Genomic DNA, 23,652 nt, shown 5'->3' on the forward strand with positions numbered 1-23,652 from the left:
ATGGCCTTTAATGACACGCATTTATGTGCCTTAGACAATAGTGAGGCTACTTACCAGAATAAAGGTGAGGTGCCCCTGGCCAAAACTCAGGCTCAGTCTTGCACTCCTTGCTCTTTACGGTCAACTGCGGAAATTCTAATGACAATAGCAACATTTTTTTCTGTATGAGACTGAATTGAGTACAGCAGCTTGAAACTGTTCCTGCTGCATATTCCTTAATCAGTGCGTATGCAGATTGTTCAATTTAAATATGAGGTCTGTGGTTGGAAGAAGTAAAGAATATGTGTTTTGAGAGTGATTGTGTGAGTAAAGGGTACAGAATGTGAGCCAGAAAGAAGAATTTGGCCTTGAGTAATGAGTATTCTTAGAGGATCCAGACATTAAAAGACATGTGGAAAGATTATATACCATCAGATGATTGAATTGGCTGGCATCAGCTCAAAAAGAAATTAGAGAAATTCTAAATCAGTATTTTGTAGGTCAACTGTGCATCTTCCTATTTTCATGCAGCTGTAAACATTAAAATGAGGGCTCCAGCTGGTCATCCGTTTCCTTAGTGTTTTAATAGATTGTCTTGTCCATTTTGTAGCTCATTTATTCACCAAGTAAATTGAGTATAAATGTTGTATGACATGGTGCAGCTTCTTTCTTTACTGTAGGTTTTTTTCGTTAAGTAATGAGCAAGCTCAGCAGTTTAATAAGGATTGAGACCTGTTTTGGCCATTTACTATGGGAGAGTCAGAGTTGTCCTTTTTTATTGACCTGGAGCTCCTATGATTTACTTTTTTAATAAGCAGTGAAAACATTAGTAGAGGCTAGCTACTTTCAAGTAAATTAAGTTCTGTACTGTACCTGGTTTCAGAGTTCAATTATCCACTGTAATGTTCCCATTGAGATCCAGTATCAAATGACAGGTTTCACAATGAAAGACAGAACTAAATGTATTTGTGATTGAGAGGAAGGCTTATGACTTGTAAATCAGCATGGTAAAATACAAAAAGCTGTGTTTCTTTGGAGTATTTTAATTATACATATGTTTTATTGCAAAATTTATTTGAAGTACCATAGCTACAGAATAATAAATCATAGGGAACAATTTGCTACTTCTAGTGCATAGTTACAAGATGCCTGAATTTTAACTTTTATAATCATAAATGACCCTTGTAATGCTATATGAAATATGCGTATGAAAACTTTTTAAAGTATAAAACCTCATGTATTAAATTGCTTCTGTTGTGTCCATTTGGTGAATACTATTGTACTATGACCTTAAAAATTCTCAACTAAAACGTGGTTGTTACAGACAGAAAGACTGGAGGATGTTTTGGTAAAAGGGAATGCTTTTATGACCTACCACTTCTCAATCAGTAATAAATGCAGATGAAGTTCATGCCAGTATAACTTTGAGATGATGAAGACTACGGTTTAATTTGCACTTTTTAGTTCAAAGATAGTTAAAAATACCCAGTTAATCAACCTCAGGATTCAGCAGGTCTTCAGAACAGCCTTCATTTTTTTTTTCCTATTTTGAACTTCAACTATTTGAATAAAATTATTTCAAATGGAAGTGTGCATCAACAGTAAGATAAATTATATCCTCAGGACAAAAGACTTACGTTAAAAAGTCTTTTTTATAAAATATCACGACAACATACAAGTAAGCTCAGAGATTTTCTGGTTGGAAAAAAATAAAAAACTCATCATTTAGGCACTTAAATAATTGGGATTATGCAGAGAAACACGTTGTCATGAAGTTGTGTTTTTCATGGTGTTCAATCTCTTATCTCCTCTATGAATAGAGTTCTTTGGATAGACTGCTTCTCATACCATGCATCACAGCTGGCTTTCTGGAGTCACAAACTGTCGTGGTTTTAAAAGCTACCACACAGCCTCTTATTAAAAAACTCATGGGCTGAGGCAAGGAGAGGGAGGGTTCACTCACCATTTTTGGTCACAAGCAGAAAACCGACACAACTTGGGAAAATGCAAAACAAAAACCCCAATTTAATTTCTTAACTATTTCCAATCAAAAAACCAAAGCAAGATAATGAGAAAAAAGAACTACATCTTAGAAGGGCAGTATGGTCTAATTTCTAAACTGTGGTTAGGATGCGTAAGCTTAAAGCTGATTTGCGAAGTATACTAGAAACATGTTAATTGCTTCATTTATCCAATTTGTAGTCTAAGCATAGCGTATTTTGAAGGGTTACCATTTGGTTTTTGAATGAAGTTGTCTTTTTGAAAGCTAATTAAGGAAAGAAAATTTACTTGAAAATCTAGTGTTGCATTAGATCTGGTAGAAAAAAAAAATCACCAATCATAGTGTTAAGTGTTTGAAAAATCATTCTAGTTATACACATCCTTAAGACAATAATTTTGTGGCATATTTGGAGGCTAAGTTCCTAAGTCTTAATTTCCCTCAAATGTTTGAGTGTTTTCTTCTGTGTATGCTGTAACTAATGCCTTGCCAGACCCCCAGATTCTCCCTGAGAACCTGCTTTTATCTTACATAATACAAACCAGAAATTAGGTGTAACTCTGCAGAGCACTGCGCTGGTTTATACACTCATCATAAAATTATTGTATTGCGCAAGAATTAGCTTATGTAGCGGTGTAGTTTAGTTGCTACACAAATTAGAGGAAGAATACAGTTGTCCAAAGAGAGGGTGACTTTTAGCCATGGTCATTAGATTAATTAGATTACATATTTTTATGTTGTTTTCCTTCTTTTTTTTTTCCCTACTGCTTATTCATTTCACTTGTTGCATTTATTTCTTATTAGATATTCAATTATCCCAGACAAAGAACCACATGTTTACAGACATTTGCACAAGAGCTAGCAAAATTAGTAGTAGTATACCAGCATTATAATAGCAACAGTTACAATAATAATAGGAAAAAATGCCTCTGCTCTGAAATTCAGAGAAAACTTGAAAAGTACCGAGTGCTGTCGGCGTATCTTCAGTGGATATTGCACTTGAACTTGGCAAAGCATTCTCACCACCTTAGGGAATACTTCCTCACAGATTTATTTTCAGAGTTTCTGGCAGATTTTTAAAATATAAGAATAAAATTTGTGCCTTTTACCCAATAATTGAGTTACAAATACACCTTGACAGTACATTCTTTGCTACATTGATACTGCATTGCCATATAGACATTATATCTAACGTAATGAAAAACAAGAAAAAAATCCCAAACCTTATAGCAAATGTATTTTTTCTTTTTCAAACATTGACATCACTTAGGGTTGAATTGATTGACTGATCATGACAAGATTCGGGTTCAGTGCAATGGAAGCAGGCAACCGAAACTTAAGACTGATTTTTTTCACCTTTATGCTTCTAGAATATGAAGTATTCATATGAACATTATTGTATGTGCAAGATACATCTGTATGGGGGGGGGGTTTATTTGTTTTTTTTGTTCTTGTTGTATGTGCAAGATACATCTGTATAGGGGGGGGTTTATTTGTTTTTTTTGTTCTTGTTGTTGTTTTTGGTTTGATTTTTTAATTGTGTTTTTTTTTTTTTCTTCACCTTTGTGGCCGATGCATTGCCTTTTGAAAAGGAGAGCAAAGGCAGTGTCAGTTTTGCTGCAGCAGATTTCAAGCCACGGAGTTTGCCGATGTCCTTATGGCTGGACTGTAGTGCCTGAAGGCAATGTTCAAACATGGTACCTTTGGCTCTCTGCCTCATTGTAAGAAAACATAAAAGAGGAGACAATCATTTGACTGCTGTGCTGGGACCTGGCTTCCTCATTTTTCTGGTGCAATGAGATGGAGTGATGCATCTCTAACATTAGCTCAGCTAACTTAGTACCGCTGAGATTTGAGCTGCAAAGACTCCAGTGGCAAATTTGACATGCTGTCGTATTGACGGTATTTGGAACTACTGAAAAAGTAGATTAGGGTCTTCTGAAGTAATTTCTGTGTATGTAATTTATCCTGAGTAATAACAAAATGAGTTTGTTTTGGTATGATTTTGAGCCTTATCCCTTGCATTGTTAGGAGAAAACCTCATTTTGCTGTTAAAATATATAAATAATACACTGTTTATGTACTTATATTTGTCATAATGATGTTTTAGCACCCGTTGACTAATAGCTACAACAAATGAAGCTACACGTGTGGAATATTTTCACCCAGTCAGAGGTGCTTTGATGCATCTCTCCTATTTTCGGAGGGTAGATGCACAGTTCATGGTTAATGCTATTTGTTTGTAAAATATTAATAAACCAGGCTTAAGGCTCACATTATTGGGTAAGAAAAGAATGCTACAGGTGAAGATCTTTTCCCTAAAAATCTTTTAATCTAAACAGAAGATGTAAGCAGATGAAATAGAGATAATGGAGTGAGAAAATTCCACCTAAGATTGCTGTGGATCAGTAGTACAGAACTTTTTTTCTTTCTAATCCCCGTGAAATATTCTGTACAGGCTTTGTAGAGTTGATCATTTAGAGATCATTAATGATTTAAAAACATGTGTACATGTTCAATTCGCAATTAATAATGTTGATTTTTTTTTCTGTATGGTGAGCATTTTTATGGAAAGTACTTCGCTGTTCTGCTTTCTTCTGATCAGTGTTATTTTATGGTATGCCTGATAGCAGGAATATTTTAGTAATTCCAGGCAGTACCTTGATCAAAGTAGCTGAGTAGCTGTGCCGAAGTCTCAATGTTGAGTCTTTGTGAATGCACATATCTTCATCCTTCAGATGCTGACGTCTGCTGAGGATAGTTATATTTTGCTCACCAGAAAGGGAGGAAATAGAGAAGTTCTGGAGCCTGAGTCTGATTTGAAGTTGTTTCTTTATAATTAATTAATAAATTATTTTGGAGCACCAAAGAAAATATCTTAACATTGATTTTATTCCCTGATCAAATTTTACCAAATCCTGCATTTCGTCAGAAGTACAGGGCAAAAGCATAGGTAGGAGGACCTGTGACTGGTGACTTATTTTCCTTTGAGATTTGGGAATGGCATCACATTTGCTGCCCAGTTTTCTGTCAATATTTTTAAGACTTGCTGACTTTATTAGAGGAAAATTGAATGTGGTGATGCTGTTAACTAATGAAATGGTTTTAATGTGGCATCTCAGACATATACTAGAATAAGGCCTAACACATCTTCCAAGCCAGCTGAAAGTGATGCTATATTTTTAAGACGTCAGCAATGTTATCCAGTCTGTTCATATTGTAGGAAATCCAATAGGGGAAAAATCAAACTGAAAGTAATCACAGCTGTACTTCCTATTTAAATGTATTTTTTTAAAAAAAAAGTTCTCAGTTTCTTTTTCTCCCATTTTTCTGCGTTTTCTTCTCTTTCTCCCTCTTTCCTTCTTTCTCATTGTTTTTTTGCACTTTATTTAAAAACAAACCTTCCTGCGTTGCAACAGTAGCCTCTAAGAACAGTCAGACATCACTAAATGCGGGTGGGTATACTGTATGTGGTGGCTTAGGTCTCTTTCCTACTAATGCTAGTAGTTCAGTGGCTAAAGATGAGAAAAATTATGCATTTACACTGCAATTAAAGGAATTATATGGTTTACTGTCTAAGTACCATTTTGCATCATGGTAATTATCATTATATTAAACAGCTGAGTGTCATCATAGAAGGAACACAAGTCATTACCACAGTTTTACATATGATAACTCTTAAACGTAATTGCTATGTAATCTTTAGGTGATTGAATTATCATGCAGATCCCTGTGCCTGCTTCCAGCACAGCTAAGCATAAAAAAGCTGTTTAATCAAAGATTACTGCTGTTTCTTTTTTTTAATTGAATGATTTTCAAAACACAATAATTGAAGGCTAGGTTTTGGGAAAATATGCTCCTTTTTACTCAGCTTTGTTAAAGTGTGTGATATGAATTTGCTTCCATGAATGACGTGAAGAACACATATCCATAACTGCAACAGCATAGGTACGAAAGGGGTGCTTGCGTTTTTGTGAGCTACTTGTTGGAAATCCACAAACCCACAGAAATCAAGTTGTTGTCCTGATCAGCTCTGGATCAGATGCCTGACTGGGAAGGTAATCGTTGCAGATGTTACAAAGTGGTACCAGCTGGCCATAGTGGAAAGGTGATACACACCGTATAGGGCTTCCTAGAACCATCAGAAAGTAAATTGAACAAATGTTCATGGAAATTAATCTCTGTCTGTCTACGGAAACATCTCTTTTATGATGTGTATTTGTTATGAAGGTTGCTTCGGCTGTAATGTCCATCAGTTTTCTTTCATCGGGAGCATTTGTTCAAGGCAGTTGCAGGTAGGTTCTGATATCTGTATAACAAATTTGCTTTACAGAGAAGTGTGATTTTTATGATAACAGAGTGACGTTCCTGTAGATATTTTTTTCTGTAACCAGTTTTCATGCTTTTATTAAAGTTATTTTCTAAAAGTACATAAAAAAATCTCAGTAAGACATTTCTTGTATCTCTTGCCAGCTTGTAAGGCAAGCAAAACTAATGGGTTGATATAATCTCTTCCAATATTTTTCTAACCATTTTTTCTTTGTTTCTTCAAAAGAAACTCCAGAAGTAATGTATATACTTGAGTTATACATACTTGAGGTGTGCAAGATAACCTCACCTCTGAACTCACAGACTGTTGCTTCTGAATACAGACTCAGAATATGAACCAGGGTGGCCTCGTTTCTGAGAGCAACGTTTGTATCTGTGCCTGAGAAAATGTGTCCTCCTTGCATACTGATATCTTTTCAATGAATTTCTTGTACCACAGACACAACATGCCATTCTGATATTTAATTTTGAGCTGATTGACATTCTTGGAATTTGTCATTCAGAAGAACCAGATCAGGCTGAGAGTTTTAGTTGCACTTAGAGCTTAATAAGTATTTATTATTGAAATGTGTGTTGTAAGGTGTGTTTTGTAAAGAAAAGTGATATTTCTAAGATATATTGCTGCATTCTGATATACATGAGATATATTATATACTAATAAATATTAGATATTGCAGTCAATTTGTAATGCTCGTATTTTATGTACTGGATAAAATTTCTGCACCATTTACTTGGCATAGCCAAGAAGGGGGTCAAAGTTTATATAGCATCAAAATTCTTTGCAGGTTTCAGAAGATTTGGGGGTAGGTCCAAGTTACATGTTGTAATCTGTTTCATTGCAGAGTTCAGCTGCTGACAACAAATCTGCCATGTTTGGGTCAGAGTGTCTTAGTTCGTTGTCTAATCAGAAGCAGAGATGAACAGAGACTGCATTGATTCTTGTGCAAATGATGTCTCTGTCTACCTGCATCTCTTCTTTCTAATGGCAAGAAGAGTCTAGAACTGGTGCTTACAGTTATGTGACGCAGGTAGTGGCGGGAAGGGAATGTATACATGGCACAGGTTATTTCTAGTCTGGTAATTAGGGGTGAGAGAATGCTATAGCAGATACAGCATAGGGTTCTATATAATTCGAAGAGGTAGTTAGGATTACAAATTTAGAAATTTAAAATACTTCCCTTTGACCTCCTTCCACAGACGTGGTAACAGGTCAGTATGATCCAGGAAAAAGTCTATGCATTAAATAAAAAAAAAAAAAATAAATCTTGGCTATTGGAAAAAGCCTTCAAATCTTTCAGTGACTTATTACCCATCTGTTTGATGAGAGTCAGCGTCTACCAATGCAAATGTGTTAAAAACCTAGTGTGAAACTGAAATGCGTTGCATATGCCTATTAATCTTTTAGAAAGGAGAAGGACAACAGCTTAAAGTAACATGAGGAAACTGGCGTTATAGAATTGGTGTTCTCAGTCTTTGAGATCCCTTTGACTCCCTGAGGAAGAATTTTGGGGAATCTTTGGCTGTTGTGAGTGAGAAAGAAACATTATGAGACTTTTTTCTGCTCTATCTTGAAAAAGTGAGCAGAGTGATTAGACTTACTTTCCAGATTCAACACGGCTTTTTTTTTTTTGCCATGCTCCTTCCATTAATACTAGTCACCTTGGTATCTGAGCCAATGTGTGAGTATGAGTGGGTAGGAGATGGCACGTCTTACGTTTTGATCTGACATGCATACGCTTGACGCTAGTTAGCAGAAAACATTATTTACCCTTGAAACTCTTAAGCTTAAAAAGCAGCAGCACTGTGAAAAAGGCAAAAATCACAAACTCTGGTGATCCATGCTGCACTAACATCCATAATTTTATCTCTAGTGTAAATTAGGCAGACCTATAGGTCACCAACTGTCCACTATCATGCTTCCCCTGTATCAGTCTTAGGAACTGTAAACAGTTTCTGCAAGGCAGCAAAGTTCTTAACTTCTCTAACTTGTAATAATATCTAGAGAGTCAACAGTTTGTTGTCAACTGAGGATAATGACCGTATTGTGGTTATACATATAGATTTATTAAAGATGTAGAGGGGACAAATGGTTATAGCAACCAGAATCAGATATCACATACTTCGTCAGCATGCACAGGATCATTGTGTCAGCAAAACAAATGACCTGGAAGTAACAGAGAACTATTTATTGTATTAGTGATTTGTGGGAAACATCCTGAATGATGGAAGCATAATGTGTTGGTCTTTATATTTGAAAATTTGCTGTGCTCAGTGGTGTAAGGATGTATGGATATGCATTTAGTCAACATGACTGCAAGCCTCAGTCTCAAATGGGTGTGTTTTAGTTAATGAATACAGGATGGGTTATGGATTTTTTGACTGAACAATGAAATAGAAATTATTTATGAAATATTGGTTATGGTTTTACATACTTTTCTCTAGAAAATAAATGCTAAGCATCATGGGAGTGTAGTGACAGGACAAGGTGTAGTGGTTATAAGCTGAAAGAGGGGAGATTTAGATTAGATATTAGGAAGACATATTTCACTGTGAGGATGGTGAGGCAGTGGCCCAGGTTGCCCAGAGAAGCTGTGGATGCCCCATCCCTGGAGGGGTTCAAGACCAGGCTGGATGAGGCTTTGAGCAACCTGGGCTAGTGGGAGGTGTCCCTGCGCATGGTACGGGGGTTGGAACTCGATGATCTCTAAGGTCCCTTCCAACCCAAACCATTCTGTGATTCTGTGATGCTTGATTGAATGCTCTTCTTTGACACTCAAATTTTTTATCACTGTGAAAATTATTTCTGGAAATTATAGAAAGTGAAAAAGCAACCTATACAAATGCTATACACAAGCTGTTCTTCGATAGAGATTGAGGACACAACAATAGTAAAAATTGACTCAGCAAAACATTTTGGTGGTTCCTAAATTCTCAAGGCAGGGATGGATGTACATGTTTATTAGGCTCTTCTCTGAATTAGGGTGTAAAATATTATTTCAGAAATTATTTGAAAATAAACATTTTTTAGATGTTTGTTTGACATACGTTGGAAGAACAAAGTCACCAGGTTTTAGCATAATCAGCTGGTAATGTGGGCTACAGAAATTCAAATTGAAATATATGCAGTTATTTAGGTATAGTGTACCAAGTCTTTTAATGGACTTTAAAAGATTCTTCTGCATTCATTACACAATGAGAGTGGTTTTGTTTCTGTGTTTCTGAGGGGATCTGCAAGATTTAAATTACTTCCCACCATAACAGCACAAACAAGTTAGGAATTTTACGAAGTTGCAGGCAGTCACCAAAGAGCAGCCCACAGAAGTGGTCAAAAATCAGATGTAGTTGAAGAATAGATGATAAAATGCCATCCTTCATTTCATTCAGTGTGTGAAATGAGTGGTATGAATATTGTAGGGCAATAAGAAGTCTGAATGTTTTTAAAAAATATAGGTGGGAAATACTTTTTCTTTAAAAAATGAACATTTTTTAATTCATTTTTAAGAATTTTGCTTAGTGACTATTTAAATTGTCAGTTGTGAATAGTGGGGATGAAATGCTTATACAAATAGTAGCTAAGGCACTGATGGTTTATCATAGGTTAAACAGTTTGCAAAGGGAATTTCTTAAACAAATCTGTGTACAATTTTAGAGCTCAATATCTGTTTACAGTCTTTTACTGAGCTCTGCTTAAAAGACAAGATTCAGTACTCAGCAGAAGTATGTCTGTTCAATGGAATTGAGTTCTGTGGCTATTTTTACTGTGGATCTAGCCTCCAGAAAATTGTGGAAAATTGTGGTTCATTCTTTAGAGATTAGGTCATGAAAATAAGACAACATGAAATCTTGTAGTGCCATTATGCAACATTTGTATAAATACTGGATTTAAATTCTAATGATTGCATCCCTCAGTATTTTCCCAGATTTTTAAGAAAACCAATCCTGGAACAAAAATTAGCCCAAATTACAGGTTTTTTGTTTGGTGGGGTTTTTTTGTTTGTTTGTTTGTCTTGGTTTTTGTTTTTGGTTTTGGGGTTTTTTGGGGTTTTTTTCTTTGTTTGTTTGAGTTTGGTTTTGTTTTCTTCTCAAAATTAGTTGTGGTACCCAAGATTTCCATATTAAACTGAAGTAGACAAGGCCTATGCCTATGGTTTGTGTACAGGTTGAGGAATCTTTTAAACATACTAGGCAATTTCTTTGGGCTTATGTTTTACTGTTTACGGCCCTCACAGATACCTCTACTGGACTTTAGAGAGAGATATCAAATGAATTATTAATGATCACTCAGAAGTTTGTCTTTCATTTTTCGGCTCTAATTAAGAAATTTTTCATGGCAGCAACTATGTTTAAGAGAAACCAAGAGAAGTTGAGTACAGTTGTCATATTTGTCCCCCTGAATATGTTGTTGATTTTTTTTTTTTGAAATCTTATGGATTAAATTTATGTCCTGCCTGGTTCCTACTTTTGATGGTATTAAATTGTGGTCAAGAGAAAATGTATTTACAATGCATATCACACTTGTACATTTTTTTATTCTGTTCAGGTACAATCTACATATGTCTTGTCTGTTTTTCCAGTGGCCACAGGAATCACTCATCAAGAATGTTATTTGTTTTTTCCTTTAGGGGCTGATGTTATCAACTTTGATGGCCATGCAGTGTTACCATACAGATTCAGGAACAAGAAAATGAAAACATTGAAAGATGTCATCTCTCTGAAATTTAAAACCTCTGAAAGTGAAGGTGTAATCTTCCACGGAGAAGGACAACAAGGAGACTATATCACCTTGGAACTGAAGAAAGCCAAACTTGCTCTAAATTTAAATTTAGGTATGCTTTGATTGTTTTGTTTTGTGTACTTTTTAACTCCCCCCCCCCCCAAATTTTAGGTCAAATATTACATCCTTTTTTCTCCAGTGATATGATAGGCCACACCGTTTAATCAGATAATTTGATGAAAATGTTGTTCGCTCCCTTTCTGTATGTTTGGGGCTTTTTTCTGTTCCATTCCTTCCTTTTTACTTGGTGTGATATAGTGTGAAAATAAGGTCATACAGTAAAACTAGATCAGTGATATATTGTCATTAGAAATTTGCCACAAACAAAACAAACAAAAAAAAAGCACCTTTCTAGAATTGTATTTGACCTCAGATGTGGCTTTTTTGTGAGAGAAGGACACTGTCATTAGTGCTAGAGGAATGAAGGTCCCCCTTAGGAACCTTGCAGGAAAGAAGGTATCAATTTGGGAAGCTACGGGCCACGTGAAGCTGAGGTTCAAAAAAAATCTGTGAAGTAGGGCTAGGAAAGGAAAGAAGACACATCTGTTTGTCAGGTGATCTCATGATGGAGTCCTGTATATGTTACTTTAGGTCCATTCTCCTTTTTTCCTCCTAGTGAAAGACTAAAGGCTCACAAGTGAACTGATTTATAAAGAAAAAAACACGTTTATCTGGTTTCAGGGTTGTTTTTTGCCTTTTTTTTTTTTTTTTTCAAACAAAAGAGTTTTAGAAAAAGGTTTCATGTAACTTACCTTAGTTCTCTTACAGACATGTGAAAAGTAAATTACTCTGTTCATTATTTACACTGAATAGTAATTATTTCCACTAGCATTTTCTCCAACTCTTTTTCTAAAGATCAACGTGAGCAGATGAGGAGGAAAGCACATCTTCCTGTAGCCGTTACCTATTTTCTATTTTAATTGCAATACTAACCCATTCATTTCCATTTCTTCCATATTCCTCAGTTCAATCTGTCTTTATAAGCTATTATAACTTCCATATATTTGCTTGATGGGAATGTTCTTAAATCACCGCGCTGAGCAATCAGAATAGTCCCTGTGACACACCCTCACTTAATAAACAGAAGGAATGGTTTACGGTGCTACTCTTCCTCTGCCTGAGAGTATTGTCTTTGCACCGGAGTCAGTGGAAAAGGATGTTCACTTAGCCTGCTAAAATCCAGGGTGGGGGAGAAGATGGGGAAGAGGAGTGGAATTAGGTTTTGCTTTCCACTGGGTATGACTTTGCATTGAAGAAACTGAGGCTCATGGACACACTTTTTTTTTTTTTTTTTTTTTTTTTTTAAAAAAAAACAACAGCTGATGAAGGATCAGTAGCCTTCAGCAAAAAGGCAGTGTGGTCATTTGTAGGGGAGTAATGTGTTATGCCATGGAAGTGTGATTTTTCAGAATGTGTTATCGACACGCACAAACGTTAATGTCTCAGTTGCAGCATGCTTCATAGTAAGAAGGTCTTAGCTCCAAAAATGCTTTAGGTCCTCATGTATTCAGAACGTGGAAGATTGCACTGAGTTATTGGGCGGTGCAGCAATTTTTTAAACTTACTGCTGAATTAGTCATTTGCTGCTTCAGTTGAGATCCATGCGATCAACCTTTGCTGGCTTAGCGATGTCAGTCAGATTGCAATGAGATGTGGTCTCTGACTAGCATAGCTGCACTGGCACTAGCCCTGGAAAACACAGCAGAGAATTACAATACTGTACTCTTGCTAGTAGTTTGACTTCCAGAATAGGAAGATTGCTGTAGGAGGAAAGACCAAAGTAAGCTGTGTTAGCAGAAGACATTTTTTGCTGCCGTTAGCTCAGTCTGTATTGAACCTTTTCCTATAGACTCACTGGTATAGCTATACTGGCAGAGTCTACAAGTGTAGACCTTATTTAAGTGTTTGCTGTTATCAGACTGAAAAGGGTTTTTTTGACACAAGTCTGTTATCAGGTACCATATCGCTTTCAGTGCAGTTCCAGGGAAGCTCAGCACCTGGCCCGAGGGCCATTCTAGGAGAGGGCACAGCTTTTCATTTCTGTGGTGTAGGAATGAAGACACAGAAAACCCCTAGTTGAAAACAATTTTACAGCTGGAAGTAGATATTGCTTCTCTGGTTCAACTCCAAATAACTACTATTATGAATAACTGTGTATACAGTTCACTGACCAGATTCTTGCTGTATATGGTCTAGCTATTTGTATTTATGGCAACCCTCCACTGGGCAGATCTTAGCGTTATAGCGGACTGAGTTCCTTCATCTTATTGTGTGTCTGGTATAATTCAGGTGAAATACTGACAGAGCAAGAAGAGAATGTTTGCCTAACTGTATGAGGTGAGAATTGCTGTTGTTTCTGTTCCTCTCTTAGGCAGCAACCAGCTTGGCTCTATTTATGGCCACACATCTGTGATGACGGGCAGCCTCCTAGACGATCACCACTGGCACTCCATCATCATAGAGCGCCACGGGAGAAACATCAATCTCACCCTGGACAGGCACATGCAGCACTTCAGAACCAATGGAGAATTTGATTACTTGGACCTGGATTATGAGGTAGACAGTGAAACTTGTTTGTTTTCATTCAAGTTGGCTTTATAAAGATAAGTCCAATAAGAAGAGAAGCGAAAACGAATATAATTTAAGAAGTTTTGGCACTTTTTTTTGTACATTTGTTTTAATTCTTTTTTTTCCCTTACGCTTCCTGAAATTTTCTTTCCAGCACTGTTCCCTCTTAAGTGTAAATTAAGTTTCTCTGCATTAGTCTGCCAGATGCCATCTGGTGTAAGACTTATCTCAGCCCTTTGTATTAAAATGGGAGATCTATGTTGTTCATCAAGTTAAGCATACACTACTTTTAAGGTCTCTAAAAGCAGCTGTTGTAAGCACGAAGCGGATTACAAAAAAAATCATACCATCTGTTATTCCATTCAGGTGATAGTTTGGCACTTTTATCAGAAATCCTCATTCTGTGGTGACAAGTAGTATTAATTTTTAGCAAAGGAGGCAGATTAGAACCTTTCTACTAATACGGATCTTGATCTTTCTTGTCTTAGGTAGGTAGGTACTTGTATTTTCACAGACATGCCATCAATAACTTCATTTCATAAAGAAGCAATAAAGAGGAAAATTCTAAGAAAAGTTTTGTTTAATAAGGTTAATACACACAAGCGTTGACAATAATTAAATGTGGATTTGTTGTTTAATTACACTCTGCCTTCTGTTATTATGAACTTGTTCAGCTCCTCTAAATTGTTATATGAACTTCAGCACGTGGGTTATTACAAACTTTATATAATGATTTTCTTGCACTCTTCAGTGTTTCTAATGAGAATGAATGTGGTTGGCTGAGCCAAATACATGCATTTCCATCCTTACAACTTTAAGCAGTGAGAGGGAATCAAGATGATGTGATGCAGAAAAGTTTGAATTAACTTTTGTATTGATATTTTTACAAATAATCTTTTAATCAAGAATATGATATGAATGTTTGAAAAAACTGCTTTTGATTGTAAATGTTACCAAATCAGATATTTACTTATATTCCAACAAATCTTTAGGAACGCCTTCTTTAGTAGCAGTTATAATGAGAAAGTAATGAGCAAATTTGCCTGTACCTCTGTTACTCATCGAGCACTGAAGATCTGAATTGAGCCACTGAAAACTCACATAAATGGATTTTATTAAAGATTTTAAAGTGAGTGAACTACAGAAAAAGTTAGTCTGAATGCCATAAGCCAGGGCTGGACAATTTGCAGATACATATATAAAAATATATATATCTGTAGCATGTTTGCATAATAAATATAGTGCATACAATAAATTTACACCTAGTAAGAGTAGAATCCAGGACATTCACCTTCCTCTCTTCTCTGACATTAGAGACCTCACTGGCAGTTCTCAAAGATACATTTCAGTCTCCATGTACACGGATGCCTTTATGTTTAATGGAACTTATAGGATTGTGTGTGTAAGGCAAGAGCCTTAACCTCTCTTCTTTTCTTTTCTCTCAGTTATCTCAATGGTTTTGGATTTAGTCGTCGTAGACTAAAGTTAAATGTGTTGCCCTTGTGATAAATTAATCACATGGATAAATCTGAAAAAATTAAAACTATTTTTTATAAAAAAAACAGTTTCTAGGTTAATCTCTTTCAGAAAAGTTAAGTAAGCACAAAAGAGGAATAAACAGTAGTTCTGATTTCATTTTCAAGGTAAAAAAAAAAATCATCCTTTGAGTTCCTCTCAACTCACTCTCATGGTATGTGTTTTTTGCAATTTTTCTCCTTTTCTTCAAAATGTTTCCCTCTCCATTTTCTGTTGTCCAAGTTCATGACTATAACATGCAAAAGAATGTTTGACAGCCATCAAAATATTACTGTCACATTTTTCAGTTCTAGTGCTAAGTCGTGTCAATTTATAATACCTGAAGATGTGTCCTGCAAAATGCTTTTACATAGCTGGTATGTGCTACTTAAAAAGATTTTGATTTTCAGCTATATAGCTTTAGTTCTTCTCTTATGCCAAGTCAAAGCATTCTCTTTGGGACAGAAAATGATATCTTACATGCTTTTAAAGTGGAAAATGTATCCCTAGAGCTGCGTTTTCCTGCTCTCAGTAATAACAAATGGACTTAACAGTGAATGATATTTAAAAGCTCCGCTCTGGCAAATCTCAGCAGCAGACTACAAGGAGACATTTTTGTGAGCGTTTGTGGAGCAGGGAAACTAGGTGTCATTACTATTTATGCTGTCATCTATTGGGTATAAATACTTAACATAGATTGCAGGGGCTAGTCTCATGAGTCCCATATTCTTTACATTTGGGCTGCAAAATACTAATGAAAACATGTAGCGTTTATTCACTTACATTTCAGAAAAGACCCTGATGTGATAGAGAACTGTATAGTCTCTATGGAGAGACACGGAGAGACTTCGTAAGAGATAAAAATTTTTAGTTTGTAAAAGATTTGTTTTTCTTCGTTCTTTTGGCACTAGAGATTCTGAATAACCCAGTGTTTCAGCATTAAGAGAAAAGCAATTCCTGTTTGACCTTGATGGCTGAGTGTTTGCATCTTCTCTATGGGGCTCATTTGGCCTGCTAAGTCTTGTGGTAACTCCTCATTGACTGTAACTACATGATAAAAGCATGTTCTCAGTAGCGGAAGGTGCTTCTGTCTAGCAGGGGATAGCATCTTTAACTATGTGATTCTGTAAAATTCTTCTAGACGAACTAGATATGTAAGCATTAAAGGAAACAAATGCATGGTATTGGAGCTCACCACTGCTGTGCTGTAGTCTGAGCTCTGGCACAGAGTTAGAGCTGAGTCAGTGATCTGAATCAGATTATCCACCTAATTTCATGTCTCCTCTCGTTTAGAAAAATACTGGGGTGGACATTTATTCCAAGTTCTTCGTTTGGTGGACGTATTGTTCAGTAGCGATCAGGCGAGCAGTCCATATATGAACAACTGTGATGTGTGACTGCTCATTCTTTGGATTTACTACCATAAATATTTGCAATCACAAATTCATTACAGATTTTTTTTGTTTGTTTGCTCTTGCAGTGCTTATTTGATACTCCCTTTTTCTCTAAGCTGTTTTGGCAACTCTCTCATTCACTCTGTTTGAATGTTCAAAGAAAGCAAATAAATCTACAGCAGATTTGTTTGAAAGTCTTTGCCCTCCAGTAACTATCTACCATTTTCTGTTTCATTCAAAGATAACCTTTGGAGGTATGCCTTTTTCTGGGAAGCCAAGTTCTAACAGTAGAAAAAATTTCAAAGGCTGCATGGAGAGCATCAACTACAATGGCAATAATATCACTGACCTTGCCAAGAGGAAGAAATTGGAACCTTCTAATGTGGTAAGAGTGTAATTTAATGGTCATCTAAACTTCTGCTTCTCCTTCTAAAAGACACTAGAAGGTTTGTGGGTTTGTGTAGCTGATATCCTTGTGATGTAACTGGAATGATATAGAACACAAATTTTATCACATATACACAGATCTTATTGTATGTAAGTGTTTTTTTTTATTATTATGTCTGAGAATTTTACTTTTGGTGTCCTGTGTCATCTTTCCAAAATTAACTTTCAGTATCAGATAACTACTTTTTAAAAGAAAATCAGCTCAGCCAATTAGTACTTCTTGACTTCCCTCCCAAATTACAGTAGTGCAAAACCAGTGCAAACGAAATTATTAAATCAATTGGAGCTTTCTTGTGGCTTTAAAACCTGGTATCTTCCATCCCTGCAGAGCTAGTTGGATTGCTGGAGTCCAAAAGTCATTGGAAGGGAATACTTCAACAAGCCTTTCTGGTAGCTCTGAAAAGCCCGAAGATATTAGACTTGAAAATCATTATTTTGTTTATTAACATTACAGAGCTTATTACCATTTTATGCTATTTTTTTTTTCTTCCTTAAGCGTTCATAGTTGCTTTCATGTTCAAACTTGCAGCTTTATGGGCAGAGTGATTAAGAAATAATGTACTCTAATTACTGTATTTTTAAGGCTCTAAATGTTCCTAAAATTGCTTGCTGACATACAAAGGCAATGTGGGTAAGAAATAAATGTATTATTGCCATGAGTTTGAGATGGCCTGAATAAGTTGTTCAAGGCTTTCTTCTGTACAAGTTTACAGCCTCCCCAAAGTCCTCCTAGCAATATGTACGTTTCCACTATTGCTTTTCTCTGTATGTAATAAATAGTAGAGATTTACATATGCAGTGATGATGGAGTGCAAAGGATTGATTACCATTTGATTACTCCTTGGATAGTAACACTGAAGTTCCATATGACTGTATGAATGGTATGGCTAAATGGTCAAGGTAATACAAAGGATAATTTTGAATATATCATGTTTGCCTATACAAAGTCAGCAATACAGTCTGATATTTAAAACCTTTTCTCTACATGAATCTCTTCAGTATTGTCAAAGGCAAAGAGCATGATGCATATGCTGTGGAGGAAGACTCCACTTTTAGAATTTTTTTGACCCAGTCACATGAACTCCTGAATCTTTGACTTTTTTTTTTTTAAAATTGCCTGTTATTTCCTGCCTACACTGCATTTTGAGCTTCTCATGTAACCATGATTTTCAAAGATCGATGCCTGATTTAGAAAAGGATCTTTGTGAAGAAGCAGTCTTTCTATTTTGCACAGTTGAGTCCACTGCAAGGTTTCTTAAAGCCTCTTTCTGAACAGAAGAGTTACTTAAGAGGTTTCTGTAGTGCAAATCCCATCCTTTCAAAAGTGCAAAATAGCTAGCAGGCCTGTAAAGCCTCTGTAAAATAATCTCTCTGGTTTTTATTTGTTTATTTCTTTCCTTATTTGTTTGTTTTTAAAATTCTGTTACCTGTTAAGATGAAAGTGGAATCTGCGTAAGCCGCTTTGGCAGTGTTAGTGCTACATCCAGAGGCAATGGCATGCTAGTTTTATTTGATGGTTCTGTTGATTTCCAATTCTGAAAATGGCTGTAAAAATAGAAGTGACCTTTGTTTTCAGTAGAATAACTTAAATTGCTTCAGCTTTTCAAAAGCAAAATCAATTTTAATCTAACTAAATCAACATGGATTTTTATGGGTTTTTTACAAAAGCTTTTTTTCTCCTGATTTTTAGCCTTATTTAGCGTGAAAAATAGACTCTGTTGAGATTACTGTTGTTTTTAATCATGTTTATGATGTTGGCACTGAAGCAATCCAACAAGGATCAAAGCTCCATTGTAGGAGATCCTGTACAAACCCATAACAGTAGGCACACCCTGCCCTAAACAGTGTATTGTCTGAAGAGGCAAGACAGACAAAATGTAATGAAGTGGAACACAAGCAAAGTAATCAGTATGGTGATGAGAAGTATCATGGGGCAGGGGTGGGGGAGAACAAGAGTAAAGGAGGATATTAAAGAGGTGTAAGATAGAAGAAAAAAATATTCTTAGATGTATGTTGAATTTCAGAAGTCACACAATCAAAGGGAGTCGACAAGTTAATTTTGCAGAACGAGGAGGCCCAGAGAATCAGAGATGATAATAAGATGATAATCTTGATTTGTCTCTGAACAAAATTAAATTTAAAAAAAATTAGGTTGTGTATTCATAGGTGTTATGAGCAAAAAAGCATCACCAAGCATCTCTTTAATTCATTGAAGAGTAAGGATATAAAGACAATTTAAACTTTTTGTTTTAAATTTAAATAAAGTCCAACACTGACTTTAATAACATATTTCTTCTAGATTTAGAGGGTAAGAATAAGGGGGAAAAAAGTTTGGCAGTCCTTTGTGCCAACAGATCTTAGGGGAGAATGAGTCAGATGGATGGTCTTGAGCAGTTATCGTTGTTCTTATTAGAGGAGCTTGATTTGTTTTCATAGAAGATAAATGAGGCAAATGATAAAGAGGCCCAAAAGGGAGAGGCAGGGAGAAAAGGACAGCTGAGACAGAGAATGTAAGTGTCTGGTTTTCTCCTGAACCAAGATGCAAACAGGAGTTCGCAGTGACTAACTACCACAGTGCTAACTCTTGTATACAACGTGACCCAGGACTAAGACAGAAACAGGGAACATGCTTGTAAACAATCTTCCAGCTCATCTTTTCTGTATTTTCTACTAAAGTATAAGAAACTTTGTAGGACTTTCCTTACCTTGCATAACTGAAGAAGGTTGACCCTCATACCACTAGTGAGAGGAGACCAGAATATGCAGCTAACAGGAAGTCCAGAGAAATTTGAGTCTAGGAGTATAGTCACTTTATCAAATTTTCCTACCCAGAGCTATATTAAGGGCAGGCAGCGTGAATACTAATTGGATTTAGTTTCCAAAGAACAGCCTCTCCAATTTTAGAGCCTGTAACTGGGAAATGCTGAGGAGAATTGTATTTGCTACCTTCCATCCTTATGTTCCCACTTCTGCAGCTCCTATGCCATGTATTACTGAGTGCAATCCTATACAAATTTAAGATGATTTTTTTCAATTATTCTATTAAGCAAACATTATGTTAAGCTCAAAGATGAGTAATAAGCTATTTTGAGAAAAATACTGAAATAACATGATAAACATTAGCATACAATACATTGCCTGTGCTCTATAATCCATCCTGACTTAACAGGTATCGTAGTCTTAAAAAAACTCGTTACCTTTCTTTTGGGAGCTACATATTCAGCCAGTAGCTCTATGAATTGGGAAGGGTTTTAAGACCCAGTGGTATTTCTGCAAGGGATAACATCTGAATGTGGATGGGCAAAATTGATTTGAAAGAAGTAAACATGAAGGTCATTTGCAGCACAGATTAAAGATCACAATACAAAGCTCAAGCTACCCAAATGAAGGTATTTTCACAATTTCCAACAAAACCAACAGTTTCAGTATAAATGCACAGAATACATGTGACTTCCAGATGTCATTGCCCAGAGAACTGCTCAGCAAGTCACTCTGAATCTACAGAAAAGGATCTCTTTCTCTTTGAAAAACAGGGATGCTATTAGAGAGACAAGCTGCAGATTATCTCGGCCTCTTGACCTAGACCTAGTGAGCAATCTGTATCAGGCGGACTTTACTTAAAAGACGAGTTGTCTCATGAATTAGTCATAGAGGGAATCAGTAATCCAGTTCAGATTAATCGGAATAGCTCAGTAGGGACAATACTAACTAGCAGAGAAATTAGAATTATATGTTCCTTCCTCAAGAAATCTTTTATGCAGTTAGGCTCTTCATGATAAATGCATTCACTGATGTGCAAAAGGATTTGAATGCATTCGGTGCCGTTAACAATAATAGGTGTTATACGTGCAAGTATCCCATGCATCAGGATAAAAGGAGAGCAGCAATTGGATATGAAAGCCTTCTTGTTATGAGGAAATTGTTAGTTCCTCTTGTTAACAAGGCAGCAAAATAAACTTAAAAATGTCCAACAAAAAGCTTGCTGAGCACTACTTAATTGGCATCTGTGAGTGAACGATGAGATGTCAGCTCCTACAAAATGCTGTTGCCCTCTTTGTCTACACAGGACTGCCTTAACGATGTAACATGAGTTGTTTCTAATCCATGGGGTGATTATTACACTGAGAATGTTAACAATTGTTAGAGGGTATTTCATCGACTCTCCAGCTTTTTTTTTTTTCTGTGTGTAAAATTTGTGGTTTAGCCAAAAGTATTGTCTAGCACACTTGGAAATGTTTGGAATAAAACTATTAAAATAAATGAGTTAACTAATTTGATGTAATGCTTAGATGGCTGAAAGCTTAAAATCTCTAGGCAACCTTTAAACCAAAAAACCCAGAATAGCCAAGCAGCTTGGCAATGAAGGAGATGAGGGGAGGTCCTTTGCCTTTACTCAGAAAGTAGTTGTAATTTCTGTCATCACACTGTAAATTAAAAGCTTCCTATAGTTGTTTTAGCTAATTATTTTCCTAAATCCTTGGATATTTTTTGTTATCAATGGAACATGGGTGTATGAAAAGAACATGGCTTGTAATGCTGATATTTTATCATAAAGAGAGGAACAAATCTTTTAGTTCAGCATAAAGAAATCTCTTCCCTAGTTCCAGGTTATTGGAATCATCAGTGTTTTTAATTGGGGATGGAGGCTGCCAACCTGATAGTCTAGCTGCTGCTAGTTCTACTGGCCTTTATAGGTAGGCTATGTGGCAGTATAACTTCTGACATTGTAGGAGGAAGAGGTGGTTGTGCAGAGTAATCTAAGGGTCTGAGTGCTCAAGAAACTATGATTTTTATTCATTTAATTTTGACATGGAAATACTATATAAGAAACTGCATCTGCCACACAGGTAGTATCTTGCTATGACACAGATAAGGTGTTTTCTGGTGCGTTGTTCTTTTAACAAGTGGCAGGTTTGGACATTGGTAGCTAAGTGCTAAATCTTCCTTATTGGCGTCATCTAGCATACCTCCAACTGAAGAGAATTACTTCTAAAAAATTTACTTCGGACTTAGCTCCCACACATTTTCAGACACAAAGTTCCTATCTTAGTTGCAAATTCTTTACCTTCCCTCCAAATGAGCTTTCAGATGCATTTATACACTATGAATACAAAAATACGTGACATAAAAATTTATACCAGGAAGTCAGTAATATGGAGTTTAAAAATATTTATGTGAGAAACATGATGACTGAGTCCTGTTGGGATTCTGAATAGCGTTTAGGTGAACCTCATCTCTAAACATCTAGGTATCTCCAAAAATGTTGTTCAATATTTTGTTTTAATGCACAAAAAAAATCAGAGGAATTGCTGTCTTCATCTTAGTATTAATTTCTGTACTGCACCAGATAAAATTCTTCCTTCCCGAATTGAACTGAAATTGCCGCAGGGTATCCATCTGCCATGGTGCATCAGAAAACCTAACCATAGAACAGGTTCCACTTTGCCACGTGTTAGAGGAATTCTTCAGTAGAGGAAGTTTTCCTGTTATATTTGCCTTCATGCATTAAAAAGTTAATTCTGGAAATTATTTACAGTTTCTAAAGAAAAAAAATGGTGATACATCCTACCATTGTGGTCTTTTATGAGAAATGACGTGAGAACCAGAGTGAAAATATCATGTCCCTAGTTCTAGCCTTATTTACAGATACATTTTAAAGCCTTAGGAGTCAATAAAGTTGACTGGATTTTTGTCAATTTCACAAAGAATAAAAATTTATAGCGTGAAAACTTCAGTTTCTTTTACAGAGAATATTATTGACTAACTACAAATATTAGGCATTGTTCATGATCAGCTACTCCAAATTATTCTGCTTCATGAAATGAAGTATTAGCTTATCTAGTATTACCCAGCAGAAAACACAACAGAGAGGCTAGCTCTTTACTGGGTGTTATACATCCTTCTTTCACAACCTCATATATTATGTTGATTGACACACTGATATAAGGTTATTTGGAAAGCTGTGTTTGATTTTTAGAAAAGGATGAATTACTACTCTGTTATGGGCTTCTTCGGTGACCAAGAACAAGCCCAAGTTTCTGTGTGATTAATTTCTTCATCTTTGAACTGGGAATATTAATGCTTTTGTCTAAGCTTTATCTTAGTTAGACTGTATCACTTCAGGGCAAAGGCTGACTCTTACTGTGTGTATGTCCAGCACAAAATATAATGGGGCCACTGCTAGACAAACCAAACCTCATCAACAACATTATAATAGTAACAATAATTATAATATTATGAACACATTTTTACGTGCAACTTGCATTGATCACAGTAGTCTCTAGGTTGAATGAAACCTAAAATACTTTTCTAGAGGTAGCTATGAATTTAGTGGAATGTTAACATTTTGCTTATGTTTTTCCTTTTTTTGTGTTTTACTTAGGGAAATCTAAGTTTTTCTTGTGTGGAGCCACATACAGTGCCTGTCTTTTTCAATGCAACCAGTTACCTTGAGGTTCCTGGTCGTCCAAGCCAGGATCTCTTTTCAGTCAGTTTCCTTTTCCGAACCTGGAATCCCAATGGACTTCTTGTCTTCAGCAACTTTGCAGATGACCTGGGGAATGTTGAGATTGACATAAATGAGGGCAAAGTCAGCATCCATATCAATGTCACTCAAGTGAAGAAGAACCAAATAGACATCTCATCAG

The 23,652-nt window shown here is 36.0% G+C and overlaps 1 protein-coding gene across 1 annotated transcript; it reads left to right on the forward strand.

Annotated features, from left to right (window-relative positions):
- On the forward strand, window positions 1-23,652 carry LOC104462590 (contactin-associated protein-like 2; the record flags this gene model as incomplete). The annotated part of the gene is made up of 5 exons (XM_010074589.1): window positions 1-64; window positions 10,930-11,133; window positions 13,453-13,637; window positions 16,800-16,943; window positions 23,388-23,652. Coding segments are annotated over exons 1-5 (862 nt in total), but the record flags the coding sequence as incomplete, so codon positions are not given.

This window comes from Pterocles gutturalis, unplaced genomic scaffold, assembly GCF_000699245.1.
Source record: "Pterocles gutturalis isolate BGI_N339 unplaced genomic scaffold, ASM69924v1 scaffold29651, whole genome shotgun sequence".
In the NCBI taxonomy this organism is placed as follows: Eukaryota; Metazoa; Chordata; class Aves; order Pterocliformes; family Pteroclidae; genus Pterocles; species Pterocles gutturalis.